Below are 26978 nucleotides of genomic sequence, written 5' to 3'. Positions count from 1 at the left end.
CCACACAGTTAAAGGTCAAGATACTGCTAATAAGTGATACTGATCTGTGATGCATATGGCACAAAAATCACTAAAAATCATAGTTAGATTTAACTGCATGACTTTTCAGAAACCACAAAATCAAGACACTTCATTACATTTATGAATGCCAGACAATTCTGTTTCAACTCCAGCCTGTTGGGTGAAGTTGATATCTTGTATTTCTGTGGTACCAAGTTGGGGTTTCTCAGTCTTTGTAAAATTTATGATCCCTTTTTCCATTATTCCTAACCTGTATTTCCATATTTAACTATCCTTATCCTAATGCCTCAATAGATGTGCAGGACTTAATCACTTGATTCAAGTGATGAATTCTAAAGTCTGTTTATAATGCACACCATTTCAGTGGACCACATCTTTTATGAGCCAGAGTACTATTTATATCCTTATTTTTGTGGGTTGTGAGACTCACAGAGACCATGGTTATATTGTATAATATGTTTTTAAGAGTACAGAATAGGTGGAGAAGCCATTGGAGGTGAGACTCACTTCAACCTCCTTTAGGTAGGTGCAATGCCAATTTCTCTTCTTCTGAAGGGGCTTCTCTTGCAGCCAGCAGAGTGACCCTGCCCTGGGTGTCTGCCCCAGGCCACCTGGGCAGGAGGAAAGGAGGATCAGGCCCAGCCTTCATGCTGGACATCAACACCTCGGTGCTTGCTGGAGAAACAGCACAGCTGGGATGGAGGAAGGTGCCAAAGGTGCTATCTGGAGTCGGGTAAGTCAGAAATCATGAACTCCTATGAGGGACAGTGCCAACTGCCCTAAAGTGACTGGGAGAGTCCGGGCTAGAGCAGTCCCTTCTCCAGCCGTAAATCCCCACATTTTTTCACATCAGCCTTGACACTTTGGCTCCGACTGGGCCAAATCGCCCTGGCTCTGCTTCAGTCTCGAGCCCTGGCCCAGAGAGTGCCACTGGATGCCGTGTCCCGGCGGGGTTGGGGACAGCCCGGCTCCCGCCCGTGCCGCCGGTGCGGTGGGAGGGAGAGCGGGGCTCCCGACGGCAGCCCCGGGCTTGCGGGGCGCGCAGGGTCGGTAGCTCGGCGGGGTGGCGGCGGCGGGGCCGGGGCCCGGATCCGGGGCCGCGCTGGGATGCGGGACCGGCCCGCGCCCGGCGCCGAGCGCTCGCCGCCGCCGTGAGCGCCGCCGAACATGTTCCTGGCAGGCGAGGCCAGGGGAGATGCAGTGAGGCGCGGGGCACTTTTCCAACAGCTCCTCCGCCGGGAGAGCCAGTGGCACGGCGCGGCGCCGCAGCCCGCCGCTCTCCCCGGCTCCCTGGAGGAGAAGCAGCCCGGGCGCCATGCAGCGAGGCAGGGTAAGGGGCTGCGAGCGGGGGGCTGCGGGCGCGGGCGGGCGCGCGGGCGGGCGCGGTGTCCCCGCTGTCCCCATCCCCGCTGACGGCGGCGTCCTTGCAGGTGCGGGCGGCGCCGGCGGCGCTGCTGGCGCTGCTCTGCGCGGCGCTGCTCCCGCTCCGCCCGGAGGCCGCCAGGGCGCCCAAGCAGCGGCCGGCGCGGACGCGGAGCTGCGGCGAGCGGCCCGAGGAGCTGCTGGAGCAGCTGTACGGGCGGCTGGCGGCGGGCATGCTCAGCGCCTTCCACCACACCCTGCAGCCCGAGCCGCCCGGCCGCCAGCACAACGCCAGCTGCCCCGCCGGGGCACGGCCGCCCGCCGACAAGAGGGTCCGGCTCCCCGTCAACCTGCGCAGCGCATCGCCCTGGGCATACAGGTGACTCTGGGCACCGGGGAAGGGAGGTGCGGCCGCCTCGGGGGCCCGGAGGGCTGAAGGGAGCCGGGGCGGGGTCCCCGTGCGGGACCGGGAGCGCCAGGCTCCGCCGGCTTTGCCGGGGCGGCGAGGGAGGCGAGGGGTGGCCGCGGCACCGGGCAGCAGCCAGGAAAGGTGCTAAAGCACACGTCGAAGTAGGCTATAGCAGGTAATTATGTAAAAACAGCTTGTGTGAGGGCACAAGCTATGTCTAATGGACAAAAAGGTAAATGAATGAGGTGGAGCAAGCTGTGAGATGGAGATCACACCCACATCCACACCCACCCGGGAGCACAGACAACCCTCAAAAAGTCACTTGGGCAAATTGCCGTATGTGACAATCAGAGGAGCCTCAGCAAAGGACCACCACCACCAAAGAAGCACCTCTTGACTCTGCAGCAGCCGCAGAGGGGCTCAGATGCTTTCCCAAAAATGTGACTGCAGAGACTCGGCTGTTTCTAAAAGACTTCAGGGTACAGTCTGTGTTCCGGTCACCCACCAACAGAGCCACATCCTCACCTACCAAACAGTCCCAAGGGCTCCATGTCCCCTTTGCTGTAGGAGCATAGGCAAGGAATGAGTACAGCAGTATTCTACACCTGTGTTTTCAACCTGTGCTTTGCAAACCTCCTTCCTCTGAGGTGGAAACAGGGACTGGCATATTTTTAGGGGGCATAAAACCAACAAAGTAAAGTAAATTTGTTGTGAGGCTGGTTAATACACAAAACAAGGGCCTGCACTTCTATTGGAAGCTCTGGAAAAGCTTGGAAACCACTGATCTAGTACACTAAACCCAGTGTGTGATCACATTCTCAGAAGACTATGAAGCCTTCTGGTGGTTTGAATAAGACTGAGTTCTGTTTACAGCTTTCTGTAAAGGACTGCAGACAACAGGAAGCTAAAACGTGCAAACTTAAAAGGAACTGACTTTCTTGTTACTTTTTATACATTATCCCTGGTATATACTTTGCTGCAGCTCCTGTGTATTCAGCAAACAGTTATCTCCTTGTTAGGCTCTCCAATAAATATTTATTTTATGGCATGGGTTTTGCTCGCTTTTAGTGTAAGAAGTAATCCTGCTGAGAGAAAGATGGTTTATTTGCTCAGTAAGCCTTTCATAAGCAAAGTATTTTTAGCAATACATTTTCTCTAAGAAAACTGAGGATTTTAAAGCTACCTAAGAGTGCACAAAGCAAATGCCATGAGCAAAACACCTACAGTTGGGCTCAGGTATTTTTAACAGTGGTTTTGCAAAATACTAGTGCTATCAGAAAATTGTTCCTCTGGTTAGAAAACAGTGCCTTTGTCCTTACGTCTCATTGGGCAGGTATTTATTTTCAGCTGCAGCTCTGTATAGGCTTACTTTTTAACAGAGAACCAGCTGCTTTTTGGAGCTTGGCTTACAAAAGTAAATCCACTGTACTTTTTCATCCAAGTGTTTTCAGACAGACCACTAACCATTCACATACAAGTAACTTGATGACATCTCCAAGCTAGGAATTTTTAAAGATAGTGGGGAAGAAGTATTACACCATTAAAAGCAAAATCTAAAATTATATTCAGAGGGGAAAATGTTTCTCTAGGGTAAAGAGGCCTGAGCACTCTGTCTAGTTAACAGATCTCATTTACAGCTTCATTTTTGTGACTGCATTTTTACTGTATCACTAGCATGCAATGAGACAGCAACAGATACCTCAAGATGTGTAATTAAAGTGTAAAATATAAGACTGCTAAAGTGCATTAGCTATTACCACCTGCTATCTCATAGATTTTGAAGCTAGATATGAATATTTGTTTTGTTCTATGGTCTTCAGCTGGGTACCCTGGAAGCTTCTTAATCCTATTAGAGTTACTCCATGTCTTTGAGAGAGACACACAGCTCTCCATTAAAGACTGCAAGTAATGTCCCATTTGGCTTTGTCGATGGTTAACCAATTTCACTCATACAATCCCATCAATTTCTTCTCCATGGCTGGAGTGTTAATCTGAAAAGCTGCACACAGCCATGTGCCATACAGCACTTTCTCAACAAGCTTACTTGTTTTTAATTCTTTTCCCTCATAAATTGCTCCCCTTCACAGATTCATTGCTGTCTCCTGCACTGCCTTCTGAATCACCAAAGTTGTTCTAGTGATGAACGCTCATAAATAAACTCACTGTGGGCAGAACCCTCTTGTATGCCCTGATAGGAAACTGCTCAAAGGCTGAATTTGGCTACTTGAAATTTGCATCAAGGTGCCTGTCCCGTTCCAGCGTCTCACACACATCCTGCTCTTTTCTGCACCTAAAGACTTACAGTGCAGTTCATTCCTGCTCTGTGCATAAAGGCTCTTTTTTGGTTTTGACATGCATTTTAATGCCTGAAATACCTCATGCTGTTTCTCTGTCTTCATTGGCGTTGCAGCATTTCCCATTGTTACCATCTGCAGATTTCATTAACATACTGTTTATACTGCCTATTCCAGGTCATTAATAATAAAGATATTAAGTCTGGCTCTACTTACCTTCCCCTGAATATCTCCCCAGGCACCTGCTCCCAGCTGTTTAACGCTGCTGCTTGTAATTCTTCTGTTCACATGACTGTTCAGTCCAAGTCAACTGGAATTTTTTCATATCAGCATTTATGAGAAAGAATCAAATATATTTCTTAGAGAACTGTGTATAATGTTGACTCTACTGCATCATCTGTATCCCAAACCTGTCATTCTGTTTAAGTGTGGAAGAATTAGGTTTGACTGGCTCAAAGCTCAGATAATCCTTGTGTGGCTTCTTTCCTTATCTTTGCTCTGTGCTTACTGTTTATTTTCCATTACTTGGTCTTTTAATTTGGTTATACAAAAATCAAGACTTACATCACTTTTGGCTTGCTGCAAACCAGAGATACAGGAGTTGTACATGGATTGCACCTCAGATCCATCTGGTCCCTGACCCTGATGCTAGCAGCAACCAACAGGTGGTATTTAAGGCAAAAGTTATGGAGAAAATACTTGTTCATGTGTCTGATACTGAAATTCCATCCTGGTGGCCACAGGAGATCAGTATATAACTCAGGGCACAGAGTTGAATCACGTGAATCACTCTTTGCTCTGCAGAGCTATAAAGAGACAGCAGAGTTCCCTGAAGTCAGTGAGCACGCTGGATTTGCTCAGCAGTTCAGGAAGTTGGGCTACAAATTACCCAGCTTCTTTTAAAAAATAGAGCCAGCAGCAGGAGTTCTGCCCTGAAATCATCCTTCCATGAAATCATCAGGCTGACTGTGTGCCAGCTTGTGACATCTATCCAGGAGTTGCTTGTGCTTGTCCATTCTAGCAGTATTACATGGACAGTCAATGAAATCCAGGGAGCTGGATGGGTCAGAGCTGCTTGACAAGAATTAATGGTATGGCTGGGCCTGTAGACCCTGCTGACAGCACAGGATCGTGCCCTTGTTAACATTTACAGAAGCCACAATCATGGTGAATCATTAGCAGGGCAAGCACAGCTCCACAGATGCACAGAAAAGTTGCTCATGGACAAGAGCCATTATAAAAAGGATTAATTTTAAATGTCTGCCTAAACTTTTGTGCGGGTCTGATCATAAAGCTCAGAGCAAACCTTGAAAAATCTGATCCTGCTGAAGTCAGCAGCACTTTTACAGGTAGTGCTACTTTGTGATTCCATTCATGGTGCTGCAGAGCACAGATGATATTCATTAACCAGCTGTATATATCAGCTCTATTTTTATTTTCTGATGTCTTAAGGCTACAATAACAATCCTAACTAATTTGCAAACACAGTTCTACATGAGTTTAGCAAATTTCTTTATGTGTATTCAAGAAGTTATCCATGTTTCTGAATTTCCAAATTCTGTGGCTTTTGTTTCCTCTGGGGCCTAATCCTGCATCTACTAATGGTTAATTTACAAAGATTTAACTTTTATTGTCAGTGCTGCTCTGATGATGTTAGCCAAGTTAGCCAGACCCTCTCCAAAACATTGCCCAGCTTGTTTTTTTCTGTTTTGCAAAAATCAGCTTCAGTTTATAAGCATCCTTGGCTTAGTGCTCATTTACATAAATTCTTAATACAAGTAATACAGGCAAGTCATTTTTCACTGGTAAAAGCCAAGCTTGTCTGCAGTGTGTTTGAACAAAGTCATACAGGAGGGCTTCCCTTCAAATAATACTCCAGTCATTCTCTAGAAGCTTACCCAAGGCATTTTCCAGGATTTAACGTTACCATGTGGCACGGTGTGCCTGTCCCAAAGATCCAGCCAAGGGAAAGAACACAAGGGGATGCAGAGCTGCCATTCTTTTTGAGTACATTTGTACAACTCTTCAGAAAATCAGTTAGCATTGGGCTATTTCTACAGTAGTAATACCTATGTTGCTGCCTGTATATAAAATAAAGCATTACATGAACAAAAGAACACCTGCTATAGGGAAATAAATGTCTTGGCAAGGGGGAAAAAAAGCTGTTAGCTCTTAATCCTCTAAGTATTTCAGAGTGTGAAGGAAGGGGATGATGATCTGCTTATTAGACTTTTGATAACATCCAGCTGTTAGCGCAGTGCTAACAGTGATTTTCTGAAGAGTCGGCTCCCTGCTCCAGCACAGCATCTGACCCTGTGGAATCAGAAGCTTGGAAATTACGAAGTGACAATATTATTAAAAATACTACATATAAAAGTAGCAGTACAGGAGAAGGCAGATTAAATCTCTGCAAGGGTTTTACTTCTGACAGGAAGTTTTCTCTTGAGTTTCCAGGCTTAGTACATAAATGGCAGGAAGTTTGTTTTTCACTGGGAGCTCTCAAAGCGCTCGTAGGGTCAGAAGGAAAAGCAGCCGAGTCACACTTCATTAGCAGCTCCAGTTCAGCACAAACCTGCTGCTTGTTCCAGCAGATGGAACAGAGCAGCCCGGCACAGCTCACTGCTCCTGTCACTTGGGAACCAGCAGTGCTGGCGGGGCAGACTCAGCTTTCCACAGTGGTGACCTGAGTTCGCAGGACACGGGCAATCCTCACCAAAGCGTCTGGGCTGGCTGGTTTGCAGCAGTGCCACAGCAAGTGACACAAGCTGCAGGGGACACTTCAGTACCAGAACAAAAGTTGCACTTCTCTGGTTCACCACCACTCTTCCCAGCTCCATCCATCTCTTGGGTGTAAATAGCAGGGACTTGGAGCATGCAGTTTTACCTGGTTAATTAATCCAATAGAAAATATTTACCCTCTTCCAGGAGATGTTAAAACATGACTTGAGGTGGTTGGTGTTTCTTAGTGGCTCTGACCCAAGCAGGTTGGGGTTGCCTAGAAAGACACAAATGAGGTTTTATTTATATGGCTTTTCTGAGTAAGTTTAAGCTGAAGATGCAGAACCTTGTATAGGGCTCCAAATTTTAGTGACATTTGAGTTCAGGTATTAATTTCAGGAGGCTTTACTTACAGGCTTCAGCCTTGAAGTTCTGGTCTGGATGCAAAACCACATCTATATTTTGAATTCACCACTAAGTCTGGATTCTCTCTGATTTGTTCCAGTCCTCACACGATGTATTAACATTGAACTTAGTAATATAAGAGATTTTTTCCCTTGGAAAGTAGAAAACCATGCCACAACCACACCATCTTTCAAAAAACCCACCCCATTAATACCTGACTTTTTCCACTTGGGAATCTGGAGGAGAAAGGTGGTTGCAGACCGTGATTCCAGTGACAGTGTTCTCCTGTTATCAGTGAAACCTTTCATGTTTGCATGCAGAAGCATGTTCATGCTTTCCAGAAACATCATAAACCAGGTGCTAGAGATAATACAATAGAGGAAATACCAATAACTTGACACATGGTGTGTTTAACAATCCACCACTGATATTACTCACACATGAGTTTGAAATGGGAATGTATCACAGTAGAAAGGCCTGTGTTCCCCTTTCTTCCCTTCTGCTGGCTACCACATATTTTATTTCATACTGGTGTGAGATCCTGTAACATGAAGGTATTTCCTGGGGAAAGTAAGTGAGTATAAATGGGACAGAGAAGCATTGCAAAAAATATCTGCAACATCACAGGTGTCTGGCTATTAGAGAACTGGTCAGATTTTTTGGTGAGGAAAACAAATTCTTTAAATTTTATTTATATATATTAATTTAAAAGTCTATTTTCCTTGACAACATGATAATCAAGTTTGTGTTTGGCAAGAGCTGTGATTTCAGATTTCCTTTAACCAGATAAACTGGTAATACTTCTGAAAAGGGCAGCTCCCTTATGTCGCTGCCTAAGCTGCTTGTTCACTCTGGCCTGCTGTTGCAGAGTGTATATGTGTGTCTGTGTGGCAAGACAGCTGACAGACCAAACCCCAGCTTCTGATGGAGTTGCTCCTCAGCTGAATGAGTTCCTTGATCCATCCTGTGACCAGAAAAACACCAGTGTCAACCCAGGGGTGGGTGTGAGAGGGAGAGCCAGGCTGCCTGCTCTCACAAGGACAGATTTTGTTGACTAGCAGTGGCTGCAGTCACAGCTTGAGGCAGACTTAGGGTTCTGCCTCTTCCAAACCTGAAACCTCTTCTCATCTCAGACACAGCCTGGAAAGATAAAAGGTGAACACTTTGATACCTGAGGAAGTGCTGCCAACCCTGGGAAACACAATTTAGAAATTGCTTTAAATCTATTAAGATTTAAGATCACTTTAAGATCTATTAAGAGATACCACCTGGAGGACTGCATCCAGCTCTGGGATCACAACACAAGAAGAATGTGGACCTGTTAGAATGAGTCCAGAGAAGGCCATGAAAACACTCAAAGGGATGGAGAACCTCTCCTATAAAGACAGGCTGAATTTTCCAGTATCTAAAAGGGCCCTACAAGAGAGCTGGAGGACTCTTCACAAGGGCATGGAGTGATAGGACAAGGCATAATGGCGTTAAATTGGAAGACAGCAGGTTTAGATCAGATACTGGGAAGAATTAAGATGTCAGGGTGGTGAGACACTGCCCAGAGAAGCTGTGGATGCCTCATCCCAGGAAGTTGCAGTGGGCATGAAAATGTTGCTCTTCTGTGGTTATAGGAAGATACAGTAGGCATGAATTAGAAAAGCAATACAGAGTTCTGCTTTCAAGGGGAACGCACATTTATGACCCCAAATATACTAGGGAGAAAAATCTATTGCAGAAATAATAGTACAATTCAATTTTATTTAAATTACTGAATTTTAAAACATCATGCCATGGCTTTAACAATAATAATGTTAACGAGGATTTGTACCAGTTTTTGAAGAATTCAAGGCAGATAAAAAGTTTAGAAATGCCCAAGTGTCCTTTTTAATGCTCTGTTTACCCATTTGGTCCAAACTGCAAAACTCGTTCTGATTAAACCCTTGAATCTTACAATTCAGAAAGCTAGACACCCCCATGTGCACTGTAGGACCTAATCAGTTCTGTAACCTGTTCATGATTTTTTTCTTTACACCTTACACACTAGAAGCCAGACAGCAACAGCTACAGCTATTTTTCCTGGTGAAGACAACAAAAACATGATATAATCATTATAATGCTATAATAATTATAATAATATGTAAGATGATATATTTCCAGATGAATATACCTGGTTTTAGAGGTACTAATGAATCTTTATCTGCTTCCCTCTAGGATCTCCTATGATCCCACGAGATACCCTAAGTACATTCCCGAAGCCTACTGCCTGTGCAAAGGCTGCCTGATGGGGCTCTTTGGCGAGGAGAGCCTGCAGTTCCGCAGCACGCCGGTGTTCATGCCCACCGTCATCCTGCGCCGCACGCCCGCCTGCGCCGGGGGCCGCTACGTCTACACCGAGGATTACATCACCATCCCCGTGGGCTGCACCTGCGTCCCCGAGCAGGAAAAGGAGGCAGAGAGCCTCAATTCCAGCATAGATAAGCAAGAAGTGAAGTTGCTGGTGGGCCAGAACAAGCCCTCGTCCGAATGAAGAATGGATTAAAAGTCATGTTTCAGTACTGGCCTCATATCATCACCTCATCGTCACCTCACCACCTCAGGAAACTGCACCGCAGCAGCAAACACATTCACTCACCCTCTTTTTCTACTTAGTTATTTCAGATATAAGATGGAAAGCCCAGTCACTCAGATCATTAGAGATGGCAATTAATTCTATTTCTTTAGCTCATGTAAACTTGTTTAGTTCATTATTGCAAACTCCAAAGTAGCTTTTCTTTTTCCTTAGAGCAGAAAATTTTATCTTTGCTTAATCACAGTAAATTTTAGAAGATGATGCAACTGTAAGACATGGTAGCTATTACTATAACAGGCTACTGGTTGTAGATATTTTTGAGGAATCTCTTATATTCTACTTTAAAATACACTTGTATAAATATCACACAGCTGCCCTACACATGACAAATCAGCAGTTAAAAGGATAATTTCCCAGGCTGGGAGAGCCTTCCTTTATACTGCATAAACTCCAAGCTTTGCCTCTGAGCTGTTACCTCTTTTGCTAATTTATACACCACAGCAAGGAAACCTTTGCTGAGTTGGAGTCATTAATGAAGCAATATTCTATGTGCTTGCTATTTTTAAACTTGCCAAATTGCTAAGGGTACAAAGGTGTTGAGAAAAAATATCCTAGAATATTGTAAAAATGCAGCAGACTTTCTTGATGTGGATTATGTCAAATTACACAGAAAATATCAATTAGGAAAAATACAGTTTCGGTCCCAAGAATTCTGTATTTGATTTCATCCATCACTGACTGCTTAACTTCCTTGTGATAAAACTGTATTCCATGCAACCTTTCTCATTTTAGAAAAGGAGATTCCCCATTAAAAAGTAAGTACCAAGGATGGCCTTCACCTCAGGTGTGCTGCAGGTGAGTAAGCAGGCTAGGTCTTAACTTCCAGATCCTACAAGAGGTCATTGAGTTGAGTCCCAGTCAATCCAAACCTGTTAGATCCAACTGATTTTTACAATTACTGTTCTCATTTCTCCTTATGCTACATGTAACAGATGATCACCACCTGCAAAAGCTGACCAGGCAGCCTTCCATCTGAGCAGCCTACTGCTGATGGAACTTGGTGGCAGGCCCTCACCAGAAACCCTGCATACACAAAAACTTGCATTTCCAGAACAAGAGACTGAAGTTGACTCAGCCTAGTGAATGAGAATCAGGAATGACCAGGCATGCCTTGCACAAACGTAATTCCTCAGAGGGCGACACTCACCAAAATGGATAAACCTCTGAATGAACAGCAGAGAATCTCTTTTACAGATGAAGGATCATGACTGCAATATCTTTAGAGAATGAACATCATATGCAACGTGTCTGCTACATCATGAATCTTGAAATTTGCCTTAATTCATAGCAGAGAAAGCCCCTACACTACATAAACACACTCTTCTTTGGAGTGTTGTTGGATGAAGAATGGAAAGACTATGAGCTAATCACAATTAACAAGTTGAAGACAGAATGAAAGTCTGTGGAGTCTATGACAACTCCATGTCTTGGTGCATCATTATTGATTGTGCTCTCTCTGACTCAGTCTAGCATAACAGTATTTTTATAGTGCAATCTGTGAAACCTCTTACAAAGCCTAAAATAACTTTAAGAACTCCAGAAACAAATAAATATTCCCATCACAATGCCAGATTGAAGGTTGTAGCTGTGTTTTTGGTGCAGATGCTTTTCCTCAATTTTCCTTGTCTTTAGATCTGTGTTTCCTCCAATTGTGATGCTTCTATCTCAAGGGGATTCTCAAAGGTGAGTTCAGAGATGGTCATAAAATGCTTTTACTACTCAGAGAACAGCTAATTGCCTGGCTGCTGCCAGCAATTATAGGTAGTTACCTTTTCCCCAGAGAATGAAAATACTTGCAGCAGTTACAACTTCTTTTCCTTCCTTCTAATGTGGAGGAACTTCTCATCCTCTGAGTAGAGGGAAATGGTAATCAGAGGGGCTCAAAAGGGAGGCTGACCCACAAAACTGGAGAAACACTGGTGATGTTTCAGTACCCTGATCCCTTCCAGCTTCACCATTAGATTGTGAGGTTTTCTCCACATGTACACTTATGGCAGCATGAAGTTGAACCTTCAGACTCCATTGTATAGAAAGCAAAGTCTTCACCCTAAGAGGCAATAAAATGACCCCAAACAACAGCAAAATGTCCAACCATGCAGCACTTAACATTTAGTAGATACCCAGAGGGGCTACCAGCTAAGTCTGGCCAAACACTGCCCCTCCAGCAGAACTCATTGTCTTCACTTTTGTTACGCAAATTTGTCTGCAACAAATTAGTTATTAGAACACATGGGTATATATTTGTATGATGTGGAGAAAAAAAAATCTCTTTTTTTATTGCAATTCTCTTGTCCTCCAGACATAAATTATGGAGTCATTTTGAGGTTTTCAAATAACTATAGCATGTTCAGGGAATTCCTGGGAGGTGCAAGCTAAAATCAGGTAAATAGAACAGAATCAGTTTCTCCTCTCCAGAAAAGTAGATGCTTTAGCTTATAGAGAGCTTCAGAAAGTGGATGATTGAAAGTACCTGAGAACTGCAAAACCTCCATGGATCAATAGAGCGCTTGTGTTGGTGACCTCATCACACTGCAACAAGTGCAGCAAGCTTCCCATGGTTTAGGCATCTTTATGCTGTTTCATTCAGAAGCCCATTTTTCCATCTTAATCCTCATTTTCCTCTGTGACAGACTTTTTAGCTGAGCCAATTTGCTTCCTGATTCAGCTTTCCAGTTAGGTGTCTCTTAAAAGCTGTTTAAGTTTTAGCATGAGCAACTGTTTGATATTTTGTTAGTGAGCAACTGTTTGTTAATACTTAACATCAAGAGCTATTAGCTACACAAACACTTGCTGGCCATCATAATATCCTTCCATATATCCTTTCTCTCCACATTACTCATGTGGGAAAGGTTGAGTGTTAAATGTAGTTTGTGTTTGTTTGGAATTGGTTTTTTTTAATGAGGTCATCACATCATGGATTTATATCAGTTTCACTTCAAATGTGGTGTGACATTTTCCAGCTTCCAGCCCTCTGGTTACAGCTGCCACAGCCTTGCCTTTAATTTGCATGGGGGAGGGAGTGTTCATTGGAGTTGCTTCAAGGCTTCACAAACTGTTGACAGAAGGAAGACATGAAGTGCCTCACTGAACCAACTCCAGGCCCAATAAATGCAAACAATTCAAAGCTAGAACTATCTGGCAGCTGCAGCTGATTTGAGAAAATTTTTTGTTGTGCCAGGAAAATCTTTTCCTTCAACAAGGTTGTCCCTGGAATACATTAGGAGCCACAAAACACAGAACAATATCCTTGGTAATGAGATTATTTTTTCTGTAGTATCATTTAAGGTCGTTTGGAAAATTCTATCATTCAGGAAGGCTGAGGAAAGCCCGAGATGCTAGTTTGGGTTTACTTGCCAGTCATCACCTGAAGGTGTCTGTCTGAATGGGTGAAGATCTACAGCTACATATAAACATGGAATTGCATGGGGGAACATGAACATGAAAGCAGCAGGAGGAAAAGGGAAAAAGGCTGTGATGTGCTCAGAAAGTATGAACACCCATTAATCCTGCTGCCATGAGGGAACAGCCATAACTACCTGGGCTAGGGTAGTTAAGGAGGCTGTAGCACATAGGACTGTGCAGTCATAAATGCCACTGGAAAAGGAGCACAGTGCTGACACTTCACCACAGTCTGTTCCAACAGGAAGTCCATCCATGAGACACCCCCAGTAGTCAGTCACTGCTTGACACTGACATTTTTATTCACAATCCTGTTACAGAAGAAAAGAGGGTTTTGCTGTCATGTACTATTTCTTAAAGTTACCATGCTGGCACAAAACACAAATTCACTATGGATTTTTGTGACTTGTACCCTTCTCAGAAAGAGCTACTTCCTTGGAATCAAGTTAGACAAAAATAGTTTACCACCCATCAGTTACACTGATGAAGGCTGTAAATGCCACTAGTCAAGCTCTACTTGGGCAGCTGCCTGCAGTCCCCAGGCTTTTAAGAGGGAGGCTGGTGGACAACAGGCTGCTCTGTTGAGTGCATCTGCACAGATTTCCATGCACCCTCAGTTCCGTAACTATGCATCTTCACAGTGCCCCTTTTCAAAGCTGTCTGACCTACATGTTAGAAGCAGCAGTGATTTTCTTGGAAGTGAACTTCTTGGTACAACTGAATGGTGCACTTTTATCTTTTTAAGAAGTATCTCTGATGAAGTTAGTGAAGTTGACTTTTAACTCTGCCATGGAGAGCCCAATTATACACATTTACCAAAATGAAGCAAATAAAACAGCAAAATAGGTGAGGCTTCGATTTGAACAGCACATTCTAATTTAGGTGGGTGGGAGAGGGACAGTATCATCCCTTCTGGCAATCATGCCTGTCCCACTTGAAGCCTCTATGCAGTTAAAAACAAAGTTTCATGAGTTTCTTCATTATCTCCATCTGCTTGGTGTGCAAGACACTGAGGTAATGAACCAGTTTAAAGTACAGGTTAGTGCCAAGAGCTACGCAGTTACCATTCTGGTTTGCTTTCTTTTCAAACTGGCCACATGAAAGTGATGATGTAGCCTCCCAGAAAACAACTAAACCCAGGTGTATTTCACCTGTGGACAGTCATTTTCAGGGGAATTCTGGCTCAGCAGCAAGGATGGCATCTGCTTTGAAAGGCAAGACTGTATGGGCCCTGGCTCACACAGCAGAAAGGAGAGGACAGTGCCTGTTCTCCCTGTGAGCATTTCCTCACTGCACTTCCCTTGTTTTAACAACACCTGTGACCAGCCTGACAGAAACCAAGGCATGTGCAAGAGGAAGAAAAATGTTACCATGGAGCCCAGGAACACTGCATGCAGGGAGGAAGCAGCAGGTATAAAATGTGAGGAGAGAAAAGCCTTAGGAAGCAAACAGATCTCTTGGAAAATGGGGAGGAGAGCTAGAGTGGATTGGGTGGGTGTTTATGAACCACTTTTGTTTTCAGCTCAGACACCACCATTCTCTGAGCACTGAGAGAGGATTAGAATCCATCTATATTATTCCTGCTCAGCTGTTTACTCCACCAGATGGGAAAATTTGCATCCAAACAGCAGAAACATGAGTATTATCACTGCTTTATAAAAAGTCTCATCTCACAAGCTTAATTAGGCTTATTCCCACTACAAATAAATTTAGTACTTGGTTTTATGTGATTTGTCTTGTAGATGCAGCATTTCTGTTAACTTTTACATAGTATGACATACAAAGACAAGTGCTTGTGTTTTGTAGTATTTTTAGAGATTATAAAAGTGTTGAGTGCCTTGAAATTTATGAACTAATCTCCACCCAAAAATACTTCAGTAGTGTAGTCAAAGGCTAGTCAAAAGTGGCTTTAAAATTCCCAGTTATCAAAAATCTCTACTTATGCAAAGCAAACCCTTTCCAATGCATTATCTATTTTGACTGAAATATATGAATATAAAATATAACATTTTTCCATTTGAAACAGTGGGAGTTTATCAATATATTATTCTTCAGTGGCCTTGTAAGATTCAATGATTTTTAAGATGCTTCTATTCTACTGCTCTGCTGCTGTCTGTGGAACAGGAGAAAAAGATAAAATCAGGCAACTGGGAAAAAAAATCGTAACCATTTGTGTAGCTTGACATACCTGTAGATCCTCTTTAGTTTGATATTGAAATTATTAAAAAGCAGGCATTATATTTAATCAGAGCCATTAGGATTCAAGATTTAAGGGACATGTGTGGGTCACATTACTACAGAAATATCACGCTCTTTGGCAATGACGATTCTGATGCCTGCAAGGCAAACACCTATGTGCTGTTATAAGCTAAATTCACTTCAAAGAGGCCACTGATGTGTCCTCATATAGTAAAAGCTACCAGTTAAAATTAAAGTCTAACAAAGAAGTTCCCATTATCCAGCACCTGCATTGCTTGGTCTGCATTTACCTAATACAAAACACAGTAACCGCAAATGCTTACTCATTTAAAAGAGAGAGGCTATCACACTGTGTTGATTCCAGCTATGCCAGAAAACGGTATTCAGAGCTGACCATGTCAGCCCTCAGAAATGTGGCATAACTGACAGTAAACAGAAAGAAACTTGACTGAAAAAGCTTCAAAAGAAAAGTAGATTTGTAGATGATCTTAGGAGAATTAGTCCAGTCCAGAAGCATAGTTCACATAGCATCGAAATTCATTGGCTAAATTTCGTGAGTGTTTTGGAATAAACTTGCACATCTTCACACCAAGATGCTTTGCTGCCTGTTCCTCCATGACTGCACCTGCAGCAAAAATAATTGGTATGCAATAAGAAAAAACAGTAACAGAATGTTTGAACTTTTTTAATAGCTCCTCCCAAATGCATATTTAGAGAGCCTGGTGTTTTTTAAGGAAGGCAGGCTTAAAGCAACTACACTCTCAGCCTTCCTTGACAACAGAATCTTTTGGGAAACGTAAAGTAAATCTAGAAGAATGGAAGACATCCCAAAGAAATGAATGTCCAAGAAATTTCATAAAAATAAGTAGAGGGTATCAGTGCCATTTTTACAGAAACCAAACTTGAACTCAGTCTTCTTGCTACATTCCAAGGAAGTCAAATGGTAGGGAGCTGTGGGAAATGCAAACAGATTACATCTACTCTTTCACTTATATAAACCATGAAGTGATATTTGCAGCTACACACTGAGCAATCACTGCTTTGAGCAGTAAACTGAAGGACCACCTATCCACTCTAGGGAAAAACGTCTGAGAACCACCCTTGTGTGTGACTGCCACGTGCACTTAAACCAAGGAGCAGGCTTTCTATAGCCACATTATTTTAATTTTTCTTTCTTTTGCCTGCTTGGTTGCCTTCCCTGAAATTGTACATACAGAGGGGTTTTGACCTTCGCTTTTTGGAAAGGTTTCCTGGATGTCCTCAGATAACAACACAGTAATAACAAAACAGTTTAAGAAAAGCCATGACTTGGGCAGACACACATCACTTCTCAAACAGCAAGTGCACCTTCCTAAAGAAGGACCCACAAGTACAGATATCTAGTTATCTGGTTTCTGCTTTTATCACTGCTGTTTAATTCCTCCTGCTGCATTTCAGTGCATAAGACATAAACAATAACTTGCACCTATGTTTGCCATTCCCAGATTTCAATCACTGCAATTACATAGAGTGGCCCTTCTACAAGAAAAATTATATTTCTGGAATTTTGCTGGATGATCTTATAATTCTTCCAAAATTTAGTAAAATTCATAATGCCATAGGAAAAAAGTACTGACTTGAACTATTGAAACCCACTTCTGTTTAAAATAAAGGTTGAAGTACCTTTATTTAAGTACCTCAAGTACTCAAATAAAAGGCTTAGGACATATATTCCTCCTTAAATTAATGATAATTCAGCATTATTGAGTTAGCATTTGTCTCATGTAAGTTTGTCATTACAAAGAGAGAAAAAAGCTACTTAAGGGGACCTAATATTTTTATTAGTTATACCTGTGCAAAGCAGAATCTTTCCTTTTGTTAGGTATTTGATGGTCTCTGCAGTCTTTTGAAGACATTCCTCAGACAGATAGGGTGGATCTGCTATTACGACGTCAAAACTGTGTGGCAGGAGATTTTCAGGTAAGTCCAAAGGGTGGTTGTAATCATAGAAGATAAACTCTTGTCCATACACAGAAAACCTTCTGTCATACTCCAGTATACACACAGAAAAATCCTCACCATCCTGTTCTTTCAGTTTCTGGTACACACTTGGTGCACTAACACATGCTATCCTGAAAAAACACACAATAACTTAAAATTGTAATTTTAAAAGGCAAACAACAGCAACAAAACTCTACAGTCTTCTCAGCAGTCTTCAGAGAGGCTTTGGGAAAACATTTTAAACATTAGTCCCAAAAATATAAAGTATTGTTCCTCCATTCTAACAATTAATTATCATAGTAACAAAGTTTTAAGTATGAAAGTTATTACTTGTTCAACCCCATGCTACATAAAGATCTTAAGCTTAACTACAGAGAAAGTCTTGTTTCAGAAAAGCAAGGAAATGCTTGCTTTTCTGAAACACTCAAAAATGAGTGTTTCAAAAACACTCAAAAATGAAAAATTACTGTTTATAGAAGTAGGAAGAAAACCAAGTTTTTTCCATCTGTTCTACAGAAACAATATAAAAACTAATTATAAGTCAATAATGTGCTCTGAAGCACTCTGTATTTCTCAAAAAATTACAAAGATTTATAGTAAACTTTTACAAGGCACAGCCTACAACGTTCAATGAAATGACAAAGAGGAAGATCAGTATAAACTATTAACTAAATAACATCAAAGCAGCTCTGCAGTGTCTCAGCTGAACAAAACTGAAGTACAATGAGTAATGAATTAAACTGCATGCTCTTGCCAACATAGCAGAAACAAAATATTTGCAGATCTTAATGTTAAATCTACAACACAATTATTAAACCTACCTACCACCTTTTCCAGCTGCCAGAACTGCTTCCTTAGCCAGGCATGATGCAGTTTCATCACTGTACCAAAACTGGCTCAGTTGCTGAGAAAGATAATGCACAATTACAAACAACATCAAATCTTCTGGCTGTGCTATGCAGTTATGTGTGGTGAGTCATAACTCAAGAAAACCACAATCCACAGCAACTTCTCAGTTCACAACCTGTAAAGCTAGAAAGGTGGCTGTTTTCCTGACAGTCTTCCTACTTCTGTGATCTAGTGATATGCAGCAGGTACCTTACACTCTCTGTTTCCAAAACATGAACTGCAGTAGGAAAACCAAGAAATCCAAACCACTGACAGGGTATTTCAAAGCCAATGGGCAGATGCACATTATTTATGTGCCTTTCAATTGAGTTCCTTCAGCAGATGAGGAAAAAGGCCCTTGAATAGTGACAGTGTGGGGAGAAAGAAAAGGATAACTAAATCAGAACAATCAGAAAAAGGAAGACCAAAAAAGCCCAACCCAGAGACAAATCAGAAATCAGTCTGTCACAAATAAAAAGAAGCAGCAAAACAGCCATCCACAAAAATAAAGAAATAAAACACACACACACACACACAAAAAAAAAAAATAGTGAAAGGAAAGATCACTTGGTCTTGTTACACTACGTTTGCCTCAGACTCAGGGAAGAGTCTTTACTACTATCACATGCCAGGCTGGAGTTAAAATTTGCAGAAGGGACAGATGCTTCTATTAGCAGCTTTCTTCCCTCTCCATGTACTTTCAGTTTGTACCCCCCATGCACATGTGGAGCAAACAACTACATCCAGATTTAATACTAAAGCAAATCTCCCTACAGTGTTGCCATCCATTAATAGCAATATCTTGAGTGTTCCCCTCTTTAATTTCATTTCATTTTCCAGCCACAAAAGAAACTTGGTCAGGGCTACTCCTCTCTCTGTGCTTCACTCACTGAAATTTATAGTTTCTTACCCAGTCTTCTTCTATTGAGCCAATGGAATATTGATTAAACCCTTGGGAGGTCTTCATGCCCTCTCTCTGCTGCTGTTCCAAATAGAACTCCTGGAGGGCAGCCAATGTATGGGATGAAAGCTGGGGAATGTCATCATCATCGTCCATTTTCTTAGATGTCAACAAGAAAAAAGAAATTAATTAAATTAACCCATTTCAATGGTGAATGCTTTTAAAAACAGCATAATCTTGTGAGGTTAAACAACTTCCAACAAGAATGCAGCTAACTAGGAAAACCTCCTAACAAAAGAAAAATTATTCCCTCTACTTAAGCGCTCTTAAATCAGTGAGAGGCCAATTGGAAATAACAAGTCTCCACAGAGAATTCAGGAAGAGCAGCAACACTGTTCCCTTTCTATGCAACATGGATTTGGCTTATGCTCTTACAGGGAAGTTGACATTACAGCTTTTGGTTTCCTGTGGATCTGGAAGATCCTATAGAAATTATTCCCTTCCTTCCTAGAAATAATGATAGCTATTGGTCATTCCTTCCCATCTTCAAAAGCCACACCATTTTGACTCCAAATGAAGTAAACTAGCATTCTAGCTCAGCATCACCTGGTTTTAACTTCCATGCCATAAAAAGATTCCTCTAAATGCCACAAACCTACAAAAGAAAAAAAAAAAGAAAAAAAGGCAAGCTCCAAGAAGACACGGTAGGTACCAAAGGAGAAGTAGAGCCATTTGCAGAAAGCTCCTGAAGTGGGTTCTGCCAGGCAGCGTCCCTGAGCCCTCTGCCCCAGGCAGCACAGCAGCCTCTCCTCGGGAACGGCGCCACCTCGTGGAACGGAGGTGCTGGAATGGACTCAGCACGTGAAAAGAGCTGGAGAAAATTGAGAGAGATTCTTCTCCCAGGAAACCACTTTGCCTGCACCCAGCCTAAAGATCAGCACATGAGCAATGCCTTTAACAGAGCCTGGAGATGCAGACAGGGATACACCTGCATTATGCACAAGTCACCAAGAACTTACCGACAACAGTGACTGAACATTTTGAGTCATTTCAAGTGGAGCTGCTCATGGTTCTTCTCCTCACTCCCTGCATTACAAGGAGAGCTCCAGAACTGGCAGTCTCCTCCTTCCACCCCTTCCTTCTGCTCTAAAAGAGCTTTCAAGATGAAGTTTCCTTAAAACAGCTTCCTCCTGCTTGCTGGAAAAATGGTACCTTACCCTGGCACTGGGAGATAACTCTGCCATTTCTCTGACACAGTAAGTTTCCTTAGCTTTCCTAAGGAAAGGTCTTATCTGCAAAACCTGCCTTTTCCAGAGTATCATTTACTGACTTGATGGATTCTCAGGCCAGGCTGGCCAAACAGGGAATTGCTCACAGCCCAAAGATCCACCTATGGCATCAGTCTCATGCAAGAGAATTCCGGAGTCAAGCTACTTACTAAAGCCAAAATCATTATTTTCCCCCCAGTTTTTCATTGAACAAAACACAAATGCTTTAAGACTATTTACATTATTAAATTACATATTATTTAAAGTATTTATTATAGGAATGACTGTATGTCCAGACAGATAACAGTTTCCAGCCACAATGCTCTAACAATACACAACACTATGACCCATTTAGGTCCTATTAAACAATTTATTTTTGTTAGGACATGGTAGAAATTTACAATCACTCCTTAACTCACAACAATTTTTTAAATAACTGAATAATACATACAGCAATCTGGTCTGCTATTACCCCCCAAGCAAGAACACAACCATGATTTGACTCTAAGAAACTGAAACAGGTGGAAAGTTTCAGTTTTTAAGTCAAAAGTTGAAATTTTTTGATTTTCTGTTCAGTGAGCCCATACTAGCATTTGCAAAGACTAAATCTATGCCCATGAATCGAAACCCTCACAGATAAAGTTGCTGATGAAGAATTTGCCATTGTTTCAGAACATAAAAAGGCATACTGCCATAGACATCTTTTATCTATTAATAATTTTTAGTTGATTTTTTTAAACTCTTCCTTTTGGTTTGTAAATTAAAAGCCTTAGGAACCAAGAAGTAATTAACTGTGAGGTTTTGCAAGGAGAGGTAACTCAGAACATATGGTAGAAATATTACTACAGCTATTATAAATGCCTCCAAAATTTAATATATTTTTCTGAATGTATATACTGACTCAAGTTATTAGGATGAAGACATTCTCATGGTTAAGAACTACATCAGAAAACCCTTAAAGTGACTTTATGTCCACAAGACTTGTAAATTCCTTCAAGGGAGACAGTTCTACTGTTTGAAATCCCTTCATTATCTCTTCCATTAAGTTCACTGCTCTCAAGTCCAGAAGCAACCCTGAAAGTTCTACGGGAGGGTGGGAAGAAGCACAGAAGCCCACAGTGCCTCTGGCACAAAGGGAATCTTTATACTATTAATTCCCAAGGCCCCTGAGGCTCCAGCTGACCAATCCCAGCTTGCCCCAGGCCCTGGGTCCCTCCACATGCAGACCATGCTCTGTCCTCACACAGATGCTCTCTGGAAGCCACATAGGGGGAAATCAGATATCCAAGAACAGTTCAAGAACACTGCATAAGGTTTAGAAAATGAGTCTCATGGTGAAGTCAAAGGTCACCTGAAGGAAAACACCAGAGAAGGAGGTAAGCTCCCTCAGATAGAGTGGAACAGGAACAGGCAGGGTAAAATGGGAAATTTGTGTTCATAGGGTAAAATGGCAAATTTGAATGCTACTGGTCCCTAAAGGGCCAGATCTACCCATAAAACAGGAAAAATGAGGTGACAAATGTGGCTTGCAGTGCAGCAGGTAGGATGAAGGGGTGGAGGTCCCTGCAGACTCTTTAGTCCCTTCCCCTGTGCACAGCTCAATCTCTCTCTTACTAGCTGATGCACTGTTCAGGCAAATGTCATCACTACAGAGTGAAAGCTCTCCAAAGAAAACAAAAAATAAATTAAGAGAGATAAAAGCAGCACAGGAGACTCCAAGGCTTTGTCCACACAATGTTGTATGTATTTAACAATAGTTTCTGGCGGTCATGTATGAGAAGTCTATTTTTATATAGCCAAATTTAAACAGAGGAAAAAAATACTCAAACACTATGGAAAAATTAACAGTTTTTGGTCCTCAGTACATTCATTTCACCTGTAGTTATGACCACATGGAGAACAGGTGATAAGAAAACATTAGGAAAGACTGCTAAAAGGTCATGGAGTAGAAATACATCTGGAAAGCCATGCTGTTCATCGCTGGAAGAAGGAAGAAGAGGACAGTGTTAGTCCTTTAGATCTTTTACCAACAATATAAAAAGCACATGTGCAACTTCAGAAAAGATCTTATTCTAAGAGTAACCTTGCTCAAAAGACTGAGAGCATGAAATGGAGTTAAATCTAGTTGTCTGTGTTTTTTCCAAGCTGCCCAAGTCAGTCTTTGAGACAAGCAGCTCATCATCCACGGTGTTTGCAGCACACACCGAGAAATGCTGGCCAGTGGTGTGCAACCCTAATGAAAATCACCTGGCAGGGGCTGCAACCACCTGCCTGGAGGTAGAGAAGTCCTGATCTGATAGACCGGAAAGCTACTAAATGTCTGGACTTGTGCCCTGATACCTCAAAAACCGGAATTTCACAATGTGTCAAAGTCACACAGAAAGTTCATACAAGAGAAGCTCTCAGAGGATTACCAAATACACAGAAACTGCAACGGATTAACAAAGCAAAGTCAGGAGCTCTGGTGGCTACTTCAAGCAAAAGGAAATTATGATGTGTCCTACGGAGGACAGGCTCGGGATCACCGGTCCCTCCTACGCGTGGCGGAGGGGACACGGACGGTTCCCGGAGAAGGCCGTTTCCTGCTGTCCCCTACCCCGTGGATCGCTTCGAGGGCACTCTGCGGCCACACAGAATCCCCGTGGGGGGGCAGGGGGTGACCCCAGCCAGCCGTCCGCGCCTCGGCCGCCATCGCCCGCCGGCGCAGCAGGGTCAGGCGGTGAGGGGGCGGTGAGGGGGCGGTGATGGGTGGGTGAGGGGGCGGTGAGGGGGCGGTGAGGGGGCTGTGAGGGGGCGGTGATGGGTGGGTGAGGGGGCTCCGCGCCACCGCCCTCACGGTGGTCCCGGGCGGGCACGCGCGGGGGCCCCGGGCCGCACTCCCGCCCCGCGCGCGGCCCTCGCGCCACTCACCGCCCGCCGGCTCCCTCCGCGCGCGCGCAGCTCGCCCCAGGCCCCGCCCCCCGCGCCGCGCGCGTGCCGCGCCGGCCAGGGACCGCGCGCCCCCTGCTGGACGCGCCGGGCCTGGCGGAGCTCCCGGGCCCGCCCCCTCCGGCCCCGGTCCCGGCCCCGGTCCCGGCCCCGAGCGCGCCGGGGAATGGCGTGTGTGCCGGGATGTGGGACAGGGTAGGCACGGGAGAGAGCTGGGGACCCAGACAGCCTCCGGCACCCGGCCTGGCAGACCCGGAGAGCACAGGCATCCCTCGAGTCAGACAGAAAGTGTTCAGGAGCCGCCAGTTCTGCCCTGCACCGCAGCCCAGCACCCCAAACTGGTTTTCTACAGCTGAGTCTCCTGTCCGGGCTTTCCATTTCTATTCAGCATTAGCAGGCTGGAACCAGCTCCCTTTCTTGCATACAAACGGAAGTCGACCCGATTCATAGATGCTTTCAAAACATAGCGAGTTTTAAAATACCTTCCTTGTTTAACTTCATAAAATCATAGAATGGTTTGTGTTGCAAGCGACCTTAAAGACCATCTAGTTTCAACCCCACTGCCATGGGCAGGAACACCTTCCACTATCCCAGGTTGCTTCAAGCCCCACCCAACCTGGCTTTGAACACTTCCAGGGATGATCCACAGCTTCTCTGGGCAACCTGTTCCAGTGCCTCACCACTGTCACAGTAAAGAATTTCTTTCTAATATCGCATCTAAACATACTTGCTATCAGTTTGAAGTCATTCCCCCTTGTCCTGTCACTATATACCCATGTAAAAAGTTTCTGTCAATCGTTTTTTGTAGGCTCCCTAGAGGTACTGAAAGACCACAGTTAGGTCACCCCAAATCCTTTTCTTTTCCAGGCTGAACAATTCCAATTCTCTTAATCTTCCCTCCTGTGAGAGGTAGTCCCTGCCTCTAATCCCTGTTGTCCCTCCCTGGGACTTGCTCCGACGGGGCAATGTCCTTGTGCTGGGGACGCCAGAGCTGGAAGCATATTCCAGGTGGGCTCTCACTAAAGCAGAGGGGGAAAATTTAATCCACTATATCTTTCCCTTTGGTCATAAAAACTTCCCATTTTCTTGTTTCTCATGTGTAGGCACAACATGCTTATCTGGCACGTCTCATGATCTCACTGCCCCAAGACAAAAAGCTTTCTTTCTTTATAAAGCTCAATGTTTGTAAAAGTCATGTGCATAGTGTTGTCTCTGTCACCCTCCTAGAATCCAGCCCATAGGAGGTTGCCCATCAGATTATTTAACCCAACAGCAGACTCTCCTCATGTTCTCCAGAGCCAGAATATCAGTAGTGAGCTGAGTAAGAAACTGCTGTTTTACCTACAACCTGCTCAGTCTTCATCTGCCACAACATTTCACTGTTGCTGAGCAGAAAGTCACGGGCTCAGCACTGGGCATTAAATGAACAGAGCAGAACTACTGCTTTGGAAGACAGAAATACTAAATTAATAATAAAATATTTTGCAGCACAGCTTACATAAGCAGCAGAAAATCAAATTTTCTTTCCACCACAGGATGTGGGAATTGGCCAATTTTTCCTTCAGATCCCCATATTTTTAACATCCCTCATGTGGAAACAAGGTTTTTCATGACAGTAGAGAACTGTGGGCATTTTCATTTGGTTTAAAAGACTCCTTTGCAGTCTGGATCATTGGGCATTCAGTGCATTACCCACTTTGTCTTTGAAAGTTCTTGCCAAAATAAGTCTTCATCCCAGCACAGGAGACTGTCACGTATGGTGGGTATCCATATCTGTTCATGCTACCAGCACTGCTGTAATTTAAAACAAACAAACCAACCCCTTTTCCCTGCATTTTGGAAAGTGACAAGTCTTGATATTGATAGCTGTGTAGCATTACTGAGTGCAGCAAGAAATGTGAAGTGACACTTCAGTAATTGTCCTATTTCATGCATGTTTGTAAGGTATTTTACATGAAAAACATTCTGCACAGGGCTGATAATGAAAGTGGAAATGAGACAGGGATGACACACACTCTCAGTCCAGATTTCCCAGAGCAGCAGACTGCCCCTTGGCAAGCAATCCCTCCTCACCAGAAAGGTTAGACAGATCACATAAGGGCACATGGCTGTCCGGGGGCTTGGGGGTGGGCTGCCAGGGTGACATTATTTAGGTTGTGATATCAGATACTACTTGGCAGCAAGCACAGCCCTTGCTTGAATCCTGTTACAAGACAGTTCTAGAAGCAAAGCTCTAAAGGAGCTCAAGTGATCCTGTAGGAAGGAATAAAACCAGGTTATCTCTGGCTGCAATTTCTTTGGGATGCGAGGACAAATGAAACACAAACACAGGAATACCTGTAAAGTGCATCTTGAAAGAAATTTCTTATTAATAATTGGGTTTTATTATTCCCTAATATTTTTTGCAGATAGGTATTTCCAGTTAGGCTATCTCCCCTGTCCTTTCACTGACAGACCCATGTCACACAGCAGTGATACTGGTGTCCTTGAGACAAACCTGATGACGTAGACCACTGCCTCTTCACTAATGCATTTGCTAGATCAGAAACAGTGTTTAAAAACACAGTTCTAGCCTGGAAAGCAACAGCAGCTTGTTACTCATGAGGCATTTCTGTTTTGGGGTTTGAGTTTTTATTTTTACTCTGTTGCATTTTTTCTCTACTAATGAAATTCTAGTTTTGTTCTCACTGTAGCACAACCTGCAGCCATATGAAAAAGTATAATCAGGTTTAATTAATATGAAAATAGATTATTAAATTCTACTTGTAGAATCTTTCCTGTTGCCATTAAGCCTAAAAAAACTTCTATTAACTTTTTCACAAAAAAGCCCAAAAACCCACACAAACCCCCCCCTCAACATGTTTAGGGCTGGCAAACCAACTGCACATTGTTTTGGAAGGCAGCAAATGCTTTACAACCATACAAGGATAATTTCTAGTTATTAATGATGATGGAAAACAACAAAGTGAAAATATTCTTATTAGAAAACAACCCGCAACACCTCCTCTTTCTAAGCAAAGCTTGCTGCACGTTTACTTTCACTCCCAAGCTGTTCCCCCTACAGATGGAGAATCAAATGTGTGTTGGGGCCCCATGGGGTACCTGTGTGGGCCAGCTGCACCAAAGCTTCTCAAGAACCTGTGGTACAATGGCAGGGCAGACTGCCAGTCAGCCTCTTCAAAGCTTGTAGTCACTCTATGAATTCAAGTACAGAAGTAAGCTTTAAGTAGTTCATGGAGTCCCAAGTCTTTTTCTATGGAGACAGAAATCTTAACAACATGACAGTGATACAGGATCCCTGTGACTTCTTTCTATTTTGCCAGGCTTTGTGCATTCCTTGGAAGTAATTCAGGATCCATAGAGGGCCACAGCTTTCAGACAGAAAAATGCTCTACATAAGTGACCACTAGTCACTTAATACCACCTAGTGGTATTGGCATTTCAAACAGACTTTACAAGTATTTGAAAAAAAAAAACCAAACACCCAACCCTTCAACAGAATTACCAGTATCTATACTTCTGTACATTTTCACATCCCCACAGATTTTACCAAGGCTTCTGATTTACACAGTTCTCTCTAAAAATG

At 43.3% G+C, this 26978-nt stretch overlaps 2 protein-coding genes across 4 annotated transcripts; one reads left to right on the top strand and one right to left on the bottom strand.

The window, feature by feature from the left end:
- The first annotated feature begins 1231 nt into the window (after positions 1-1231).
- Positions 1232-11406, top strand: IL17D (interleukin 17D). Its single transcript, XM_036404070.2, has 3 exons — positions 1232-1351; positions 1452-1762; positions 9412-11406. Exons 1-3 carry the CDS (start codon positions 1337-1339, stop codon positions 9725-9727), a joined length of 642 nt encoding a protein of 213 aa, XP_036259963.2. The 5' UTR covers positions 1232-1336; the 3' UTR covers positions 9728-11406.
- A 2103-nt stretch (positions 11407-13509) lies between these two features.
- On the bottom strand, positions 13510-23403 carry EEF1AKMT1 (EEF1A lysine methyltransferase 1). 3 transcript variants are annotated; one of them, XM_036404067.2, is made up of 5 exons: positions 23375-23403; positions 19206-19355; positions 18229-18311; positions 17258-17538; positions 13510-16052 (listed from the first exon to the last, which is right to left on the bottom strand). In XM_036404067.2, the coding sequence occupies exons 2-5, from the start codon at positions 19350-19352 to the stop codon at positions 15925-15927; spliced, it is 639 nt and encodes a 212-aa protein (XP_036259960.1). In that variant the 5' UTR covers positions 19353-19355; positions 23375-23403; the 3' UTR covers positions 13510-15924. The 3 variants fall into 3 exon arrangements, with proteins under 3 accessions (XP_036259960.1, XP_036259959.1, XP_036259962.1); XM_036404066.2 differs by lacking the exon at positions 23375-23403 and adding an exon at positions 23061-23162; XM_036404069.2 differs by lacking the exon at positions 23375-23403 and adding an exon at positions 19909-22860.
- Between the last annotated feature and the right edge of the window lie 3575 nt (positions 23404-26978).

Source organism: Molothrus ater, chromosome 2 (assembly GCF_012460135.2).
Source record: "Molothrus ater isolate BHLD 08-10-18 breed brown headed cowbird chromosome 2, BPBGC_Mater_1.1, whole genome shotgun sequence".
In the NCBI taxonomy this organism is placed as follows: Eukaryota; Metazoa; Chordata; class Aves; order Passeriformes; family Icteridae; genus Molothrus; species Molothrus ater.
Note: the sequence above shows the minus strand (reverse complement) of the source record. Positions and strands in the feature narration are given on the sequence as shown.